The sequence below is a fragment of the Polyergus mexicanus genome, unplaced genomic scaffold (genome assembly GCF_030449975.1).
Source record: "Polyergus mexicanus isolate NDT 795.1 unplaced genomic scaffold, iyPolMexi1.0 SCAF_6, whole genome shotgun sequence".
Taxonomy (NCBI): Eukaryota; Metazoa; Arthropoda; class Insecta; order Hymenoptera; family Formicidae; genus Polyergus; species Polyergus mexicanus.
In genome coordinates, this window is record NW_027223326.1 from 11524638 (window position 1) to 11534502 (window position 9865).

General features: G+C 41.8%; 2 protein-coding genes across 2 annotated transcripts; both read right to left on the reverse strand.

The window, feature by feature from the left end:
* Window positions 1-247: 247 nt before the first annotated feature.
* Window positions 248-6129, reverse strand: Bsh (brain-specific homeobox). The gene is made up of 3 exons (XM_070297699.1): window positions 3894-6129; window positions 3161-3395; window positions 248-1048 (listed from the first exon to the last, which is right to left on the reverse strand). Exons 1-3 carry the CDS (start codon window positions 4248-4250, stop codon window positions 705-707), a joined length of 936 nt encoding a protein of 311 aa, XP_070153800.1. The 5' UTR covers window positions 4251-6129; the 3' UTR covers window positions 248-704.
* Window positions 6130-6268: 139 nt separating this feature from the next.
* Window positions 6269-9283, reverse strand: LOC138934211 (leucine-rich repeat neuronal protein 2). The gene is made up of 6 exons (XM_070297698.1): window positions 9062-9283; window positions 8606-8877; window positions 7738-7994; window positions 7234-7525; window positions 6999-7157; window positions 6269-6705 (listed from the first exon to the last, which is right to left on the reverse strand). The coding sequence occupies exons 1-6, from the start codon at window positions 9216-9218 to the stop codon at window positions 6376-6378; spliced, it is 1467 nt and encodes a 488-aa protein (XP_070153799.1). The 5' UTR covers window positions 9219-9283; the 3' UTR covers window positions 6269-6375.
* Window positions 9284-9865: the final 582 nt, after the last annotated feature.

Below are 9865 nucleotides of genomic sequence, written 5' to 3' on the forward strand. Positions count from 1 at the left end.
ACGCAAATTAAATGTCAATGTCGACATACTTTTGACACATGTCCCGGGAATCTCGTTGTCGTTGAGCTTTTATGTTATAAATTACGCTCATCTAGTAGAAAAATCGACACCGATCATCCTCTCTTCTCCGCGCACACAAAAAAGACACTCGAGATGTAATTTAAAAGAAAAAGAACTACTATATCTGAAGAAACGATCGAGGAAGAACAAACATATACACACATATCGCGTTATAGAGCATGATAGTTTAATTCTCAACGAAAACCACGGCCTATTTTTATACACTTGACTATAAAAGGTAACAACAGACCAGATACCGTATTTCTCTTTATATCATATTTTAGCTATATAAAAAGTAGATTTCAGGAAAACACCGGGGGTAAAATTCCAGTTCCATCCGGCGACGACTCCGGATCCGTCGAATTTGCATCAATTATTTCAATGACCGTATATAAATATCTCTCAAGGATATAAGACGGTTGCTTTTATCTCTTTCTCTCGTGCCGGACGATCTCTGTGGAATTCCATGATGATGTTCTCCGTGTTACGCGGCGAAGCTTTAACTCTTAAAATTTCGATAAATCCGCTCGAAATATTCTATCTCGAACGTGCGAGGATTATCTTTTTTTCTTCTCTACGTATATGTTGCCGTATTATTCCGGATAAGAAAAGCGAGAGGGAACACCTCGAGATCAAAACGTGTCTCAGCGATGCGTTGGACGTTGGGCGGAATGCTGACTGTTGCCATGCTGATGATGCGGCTGATGATGTAGGCCGATCAGGTGCGGGTGAGGATGCTGCGGATGAATCGCCCCGTGATGAGTCCTCGGCGGCGTGCCCGAGCGTCTGGACGGAGCGCCGCTTCGTGTCGACGTCGGTGTCGATGTCGGGGTCGGTGCCGGAGTCGCCGTCGGCGTCGGGATCGGCGACGGCGTCTCGTCGCCGAGCACGTCGATCTCGTCGTCGTCCTCGTCGTCGGAATCTGCGGGTGCGTCGCTGCTCGCGCGCGATTCGCGCCCGCCGCTCAGCGAAAAATCTACCGGACGTTCTGTTGACACAAATCATTATCGATCAGGATTTTTTAAGACTGTCATCCGTTCAAAGAGAGACTCGGGAAATAAACATTCATATATAATCCGATATAATTATATATAATTATATATTAAATATCTCTCTGTATATGTTTTCTTTCTTTCATAATTTCTGTGTTCGTATATTATATATAAGTATAATAATTATATATTTATATTGTAGTAATCGTATATAAATTTATATATGATTATACGTATATGGAAATTTTTTTATTTCTTTAAGTTTTATTTTTTCTAAAAAAACCAATGTAAAATTCTTTTTCTAAAGAATCCAATGTTCTCCTGATTATTTTTCAATTATTCTCTTTATCACTTTTCCTATATATACAGACAGAGATTATACCGGAGAAAGAAAGTATATATAAATACATTTTTTATATATAATTAATGCTTCGCCAATGTATCTTTGCGATTTCATTTATTTTGCGCTAAAGGATGGTCGATCTTGTTCCCTCGAAATTTGAATAAAAATCAGATCCGCGTCTACGTCATCGCCTACGGCCTTACCGATAGCCCTTAACAGCGAACAATCGAGAATATAGAGATCTGACCGAGCACTTAGCGGGTAATTGAGCAATTTTCTCCAAGACAGGGGTGTAGGAAGCGAAAGAGAGAACGTCGCCGAAGGAGGGAACGAATCTCTCCCGGGGTACCTTACATAGCCCAGGCCCAGTCTAAAGACGCCGAGGCGGTCTTGTACGTGCACTTGTACCACATCATCCCTCCTTCTCCACGATATCTCTCCTTCTTGATCGCTGCCAAGGAGACGTCTATGTAACTCGGTTAGCCCACCCCCTACCGAAGAACGGAGCCATCTTGTCTACCGAGACGAACAACTTTATATAGTGTACAGAATGCTACGCGCGGGTCAAACTATTTAAATCGTTCGAAATCGTATCTCGTGCGCGGTTTCGTTAAACGATCACTTTTATATTCCAAAGGATAAAAAGAGAATAAAAAAAAGAAATATATGTGTATATATATATATATATATATATATGTAATTGCTACAATAGCAACTCTCGACGAAACTCTCTTCCGCAAGTTTGTAACATTTGCGATGCGTGGGCGTCATGCCGGACGAGCGATTACAGTAATATTCCCGGAATGCGACACGCATTATTACGCAGATATATACGGTTAATGATTATAGTTCCTCGCGACGTAACCACGGTTACGGTCTGGCTAGTTAAGCCAGAACTTGCGTAATTTATTGTCAGCGGTATTTTGGTTGCGTTATATGCAGATATCCGCCCCATTAGCGTGACAACGGGGAAGTATTTAACGACAACCGACCGTTATAACGCGCGGCCGGTCCCGGGGACCAGATTAACCGATAACTACGGTTTATTAATCCCCAACGCAGCCGCGTCTGCGTATCGACTCGATTCGTAGTTTGTTTAACATTTCGAGTTACATATATATATATATATATATATATATATATATATATATATATGCACATAGCCTTACCCTTCTCCTCCATGTATATAGCTACTATTACTATCGCTATTAATACGTATACCGAATATCCGACATTACGTTGTTACGATATGTCGAGGATTATGTGCGCGTTTTACGCCAATCTCATAGCGCAACTCGCACAATGAGGTATGAGCGTCACTCTTATATATATATATATATAATTTTTTATCGTAGGCAGTGCAGCCATTCATAAATTCGCACTTATTTAGGACATAGTGTCATTAATCCAAATCAATTGACTCGCTGCGCGGGAATATATTGCTCGCAGCTGTTTATCGAGAAGTCGATACGCGCAGATTTAATTTAGCGACTATTAAATTACACGTTGCAGAAATTCCGCAGATATCGATGATTGCGATGTCTCTCGTCACAAAGCACTATCGTTTTATATATGCGCCTCCTTCAAACTTATACTTTGCTCGGGCCAGAATCGCGTTTGTATATGCGATGTAATTGTTGTATTTCCGTTGTATTTAATTTTGTCATCTGATTCTAATTTTCGTTGCGCTGGAAATTCGAGTCGAATAACGTTTTCGCAAAGCTTGATCGAACGTCAAGACGAAAAGAATGATGATGCAACTTACCAGCAGGCGACGTAACGGATATCGATTGTTGTCCCGAATTGGAATTGCTCCCGCTACTTATGCTCTGTTTCCTCAATTGCTTCTTATGCTTCATCCGTCGATTTTGGAACCATGTTTTCACCTGAGTTTCGGACAAGTGTAACGCGGCCGCGAGCTCTACTCTTTCGGGTGTGCTCAGGTATCTCTGTACCTCGAATCTGGCTTCCAAACCTGCCAGTTGTTGGTCGCTGAACACCTAAAATTTTAAGAAATTGTAGTTTCTTATCTCGATGCAATTAAGAGAAAAAGAGAGAGAAAGCATATATTTATTTAAGTGCTCTGAAACGATACTTAAAACAAGAAGTACAATTAAAATATGTAAATATATACATGTGTATCATTTTTGACATGTAAATATGTCTCGTATATATATAGTATGTATATATAAATACTAAGTATGTATGCGAATGTATACAGTGAAAAATATGTATACATGTATAAGAAAGAGAGAGAGAGAGAGAGAGAGAGAGAGAGATAAAGAAAAAAGTTGCAAAATAATATAAAAATTCATACAAAATGAATTTATATAGCTTCGATTCACATCTTCAGCTACCTCAGAGTAAACAATTGATTGCTGGATCAATTTAGAGCTGCCGGAGTTGATGGAAATTGACGTGAATTTTGTATTCTCATTTTCTTAAAATAGAAAAGATCGATCTGCGAAGAGTCGAATCAATGGAGATAGTATACTCACGGTTCGAGCCTTTCGTCGCCGACAGTGCTTCAAGGCCGCTAGCTCCCCGACCCCCGGTACCACGCCGACTCCCATACCGGCGCTACCGAAGAGCGGACCCAGGAAGAAGGCCGCCGCAGCGGGCGGCGCCGCGGGATAACCGGGTAACAGACTGGCGAACTGCTGATATTGATGATGCTGCCCGTGTGCGGAAGTGGACGTCAGATGATGCTGATGGTGCAACTGATGATGATGCGGATGATGGGGAGTTACGGTGCCGCGACTAAGGATATCCTCGATGAGGAAAGACGTCCTGCTGGCGGAGGTTCCGTTCTGACCTGGTTGTGCTTGTTGCTGCTGGCAGGTGGAAGACTGCATCTTCCTTTTCTCGTGCTCTGTACGCAACTCTGTACGCAATTGGGGCGGACGTTTCGCGATTACATCCTCGCCACAATCTTATAATCGAAGCGAAATCTTCGCACTACCTCAAAGTAAGACCGATGAAGAAAAATGTGTCACTATCTCGAAACCAGTCACTCTCTTTTCGTGCACGTCGGACTATAAACGTACGCGCGCACACCCCAGCCTAGTTGGCTAATTTAGGCGGCGTTCATCTCGCGAAAATCCCGAGTTCGAATTGATCGCCGTGAGATCAAAGCACGAATCGCGAGAGACTCACCAGCCCGTTCACTGTCGTTCGCCGACAACGTTAAGGGTCGCGTATCGGTGCGCTCGCGGTACGATTTCAACCCCCTGTGCGCGATCATCGCCCCTCCCGTCCCTCCCGCCGAGGATGAGGGTGAAAGCTTCAAGTCTATCAGAGGCCTGGCGTCCCCGCATTGGCCGACGTCGCGACGCTCGTCGTCGCTCCGGGTTGGCTCCGCGCGACACCCAGGGCGGGACTTGGCCGCGCGTTTCCATGGACACGGAAGCTCCAGAGTATTCGTGAATCCGACGTTGTACGTCCCCGCGAGGACGGGAAGAGGCTACGGCGGAGGAGGAGGAGGAGGAGGAGGAGGAGATACAGATCGTTCTGTATCCGTGCGATTTTCTCTCTCCATTCTAGCGTTCACCCCAACACGTAGATAATAATGCAAGAGTATGTGTAAGAGTGTACGCTCCCCGAAAACCATCCACTCGCCTCTCCGATGGTGCGTCCGTCCGTTGTACGTTTCGCGACGCGACGCGACGACTCTCGCGTGTACATGTCGAAAAGGATCTCTCTGTTTTCGTTTCTTTGTACATGGTTCCACAATCAGACAAAGTTCCACAATCTCTCGAGTGTTTTGTATTTTTTTACTCGCCCGCGGTTGGTGAAAATATCGTGAAATGCGGCATCGAAACTCCTTGATGTCTTGTTATCGTGCGTCGCCTCGCATCATCGAACATGACCAAATCCTTCGGTCGATATCGATATCGAATCTTGGACGAACGGGGAGAAGCGCTGGATTAAATTACTTATCGGATCATGTATATACGGCGCGCTCTCTCCAAATAGCGATACAACCTACGCGCTACGTCATCTTTGTAGTAGACGATAAACAACACATACAAATGCGAGTTTAATAGAGAATAATGATAGCACGCGCTCTATTCAATTATTCGTCTGAAAATAAACAGTACGTAATAAACACAGCGTGAAAATATTAAGGAAAAAAATCGAAAAAAGAAAAATGCAAAATGCAAAAGGAGGAAAAGGATGAGCGAAAAGAGGATACCTCTTTATTACTTATCTATACTTTAGCGGTCGCGTTAATCTCGAGATCGGGCTCTCTCTGAATCTCCAACACACAAACGTCGTACTATCGCGACGACGACGAGAGCCGGGGTATGATTAGGGTTCGAGGGACGCGTGTCGACATTTAGACGGGGTTGCTCCTGCGATTATTGAGTAAATTAACGTCGCGGTAATTACGTTACCGGCGCGTGTCCATCCGTCCGCTCGGCGTCGCGTCACCTCGCCCTCATCCCGTGGCTCCCTTTCCCCCCTCCTCTCCGCGCATCTATACTACTGTGGCAGAGCCGCCCTCCGGCTAGCTCGCTTGTAAAGCCGAAAATCCATCGTGTCCGAAGTTTCGACGGAGGCTCGAGTCACGTCCTTTTGCCTGGCTCTCGTGGATCCTCCAGGGACTCGTTAGATGGAAAAGAGCGACGCGCATTGATTTTCAGGTTGTTTATTACATAAAGCCGTAATAAACTCTACGCGTTTCAGTAATGCGCTCATTAGAACGGAATATACGTGTATATATGCGCTCTCTCGATGATTATACGATTGAGAGATTTATAGCTTAATGAACTAAATACAAAAGAGATTTAAAAAAAACTATGTTGTTAGACTAGACTAGATATTCTCAATGCATATACATATGTCATATGTACTACGAATTCCGCTGCTGTTTGATGATAAATATCAATCGCGTCTTGCGCTGTTAACGTTTAAAAAAATATAACAAAGAGATTTTTTCTTATCTACCTTAATTATATTAATGGATATGTGGGGTTATCAAATGTCATCGTCGTTGGAAGCGCGCTTGTAAAAAGCGCGCGAGAAGCTGGCGGGACCCTGCGAACCGCAGAAGAAGAAGCCGCGTCGCCAGAAGACGAAGAGCGCCATACCAACCGGAATAGCGATGAGCAGGCCGATCAGCATCCCTACGAGTATCGCGGCATCCTTCTCTGGTCGCGCATCGTACAGATCCAAGCAGCGTAGATGTCGTTCGGCCAGAGAAGCGAGCCTCTTACCCGCGTGTTCCGGCGGCGCGGAACAGGTGAGCTCGCCTACTTCCGCCGTCGCTTTCTGTTTTGCCGCGTATTCCGGCAATATGGTCCCGATCTGTGAACAGAAGAGATTCATCTTCGTTAGCCGTCGAATTCAATTTAATCGCGCACAAATTAGTTTGTTATCCAGCAAATAAGAACTTTTCTTCCTCGGTCGATTTTTTTGTCGCGATCGCTTAGAGTCGATTACAAATTCATGATGTACGATCAATACTTGGCATTAATCATTTATGTTTATATATATATAATCACAATAATGTTTAATAATTGCTATTTTTTTAGAAGTTTCTATTGATATTTGGCATGCGTTTAAAAAGATTTTGTTTTTGCGATTCCATCGGGACTTACCAGATATTGATTGCGGCAATCGCAACTCCAAGGGTTATGCATCAGGTGCAATTCCTCGAGTTTGTCCCATCTGTCCAAAAATAATACCGGCAAGTATCGTAGCGCGTTAGATGATAGATCCAATTTCTTTAACAACGGCCACGACATCTCTTTGACTGTCTACAAAATTGCAGATAATCCTCATATTATTAATTTGTCGCATATATCTTTTTCCGACTAATTATGTTTGATATACCGAAGTCGCAATCGCGTAATCCTCGATCACTTCCAATTTCTTGCAGTTTCGCACGCGGAGATCTTCCAGGCCGATTAACGCTGATAAGCCGCCATTTCTAATCACTGTTAAACTTGGCATGTCGCACAGGCTGAGCTCCCGTAGTTTCGTCAAGTTGGGAAAAGCGTTCACGCCATCGATAACATGTATCGGATTGTCGTCTAAACTTAGGTATTCCAAGACCCCGGCCTCCTCCAACGGCCTAGGCAAAACCGCGAGCTCGTTGCCGGCCAAGTTTAATCTCTTTAAATATCTACAATCAAAAACAAAAACCGGTAAAATATTAAGAAATATTCAATTTTAAAAATACTGATTTTACAGAATAAAAAAACTATCGACACACAGACACACACACACACACACACACACACACTCTCTCTCTCTCTCTCTCTCTCTCTCTCTCTCTATCTCTATCTTTATCTCTTTCTCTGGAATAATGAAACTACGCATCTCCGCATTTCTTACTTGGCGTTGTGGAATTGAAGATTCGGTAGTTCCTTCAACTGACAATAACTGATATCTAATTCCCGCAAGTACGACAAGCTACTAATAGCTATAGATGTACGATAGTCGAATACGCCAAAAGGATTCCCGGAGAGGTTCAACACCTCGATGTCGGCGATGTGCTCGAATACACTCTGATGTAACCAGTGAAGTATGTTATTAGCTAGGTTCAATACTTTTAACGGTAAAGGCTCGTACGCTTCTGGCTTGAACTGACCCTAAAATGGAAATAATAATCTCGTCTAGGAATAAACGGATAGAAAAACGGAAAAGAATAGAAGACGAGAAAAAAGGGCAGAAGTCTTTTCGGCGATTTTTCAACCGATAAATTAATTAAATAATCTATTGCGGCATAAAAATAAATATAATCACAACATGTTTATCGGCTTTATTTCTATTGAAAACTTTTGTAATATATTACTACTATATCTCTATCGATTCTGAAACTATAAGCTATTATCTTATCAAATCTGAAAAATTTAGGAAAATTTTTGAAATTGCATAAATTTCTCGTGAATTTACTTTATCAATTTAAGCCGAATGCAAAAAAAAAAAGCTACGTTTATTATTTTCAACTGAATAACTTATTTATGCTTGTTGATGTTATATTTTTAAAATGTAATCGGAAAAAAAAGAAAAAAATGTCACTGCTATTCAAAACGATAAAATTAATCATACATTTGAATGGTATAAAATTTACGATTAAAATTAAAAGTTTTCGTCGAAGAGTGTTTGTTGCTAATCGATGAATCTTAATCAGAGGAAAATTACGTTCGTCTCTTCCTGGATTGGTATTAATGTACTAACTTGCGATACTATCTCTCGTTACCTCGAAAATGTGCGGCCGTAGCTGTTCCGACGTGATCTGGTTATTACTCAAGTCCAATTCGGTAAGATTAACGAGCTCCTTAAAAGCGTGACGATCGATCGTGACGATTTGATTTTTTCGTAGAATTATCTTGCCGACGATTATCGTTGGGAAAGGCGTGACGTGTACCAAGCGATTTTGCTCGAACGAAATCTCTTTAGCCGTTACATTCACCCATTGTCTATCCTCAAAGTGATCTTCCAAATTTCGGTTACTGCAGTTTACGTAGCCATCTAAACACACGTAACGTTTTTTACATAATTGATAATATAAATATAATTATTAATTTTTTTAGCACTGCAAGACAATTTAAAACAAGCTTCATCCATTATTTGGAGCGTATAAAATGGAATATTATTTTGTTAAATGTCACGTAAAACGAAATTTCGAATAATAGAATTTCGGCGTTTTGTCTACCTGTACAAGCGCACACGGTGCATAAGATCGCTGGTTCCGGCGTAGAATTTTCAATCTCATTCTCATTTGCATCTGCAGTCGCGTTTTTTACAATGGTGTTCTCGCACTTTGCTAGAAGAAATAGCGCGAGCAGATGGATCGATATTTGGAGATCCATCCTTATAGCGGAAGGATGATGAACTGTAAGTTCTCTTTAGAAGGTGTTAACTGAAACTGGCCCGATCGTATCTACGCGACTTTGCGTACGATAACAAAGTATAGCGATAAGATAATGCTCGTAATTACTCATCGCTCGAGGCAGGTAAGGGAAACGCCGTGAAATAGCTCATCTCTTCTCGATAATATTCAAGTCGTAAAGCGATGATTTTATACTTTTATAACAGCGCTAATCCTGCCATCTATATTTATGAAGTATAGAATCTAAATTTGAAATCGCTATAGGTTTCCTAACATATGTATATACTTATTATTGTTGTTTTATATATCGATAAATATCTTGTGTAATAGAAATGAAAAATATTTCTTACATATACGATGAGCAAAGCGAGAAATCTATTGGCGAAACATCAAATGGGATTATACTTTTCAATGTGATTCTTACGAGTAATTAATCACCAGTTGAAATCGTAGTCGGTTGAGAGAGAGAGAAAGTGGCGATCGATCGCTATCGAAGAAAAAAGTGGCGCTTCAATGTCAAAGTGGTTATCAGTGGCATCTTCAGTATCTTCGTTAAACTCGAGACAACTGATGAACTACATTACCGTCCGTTATCGAAAATATATGTATTTCTATATAATTTTTACA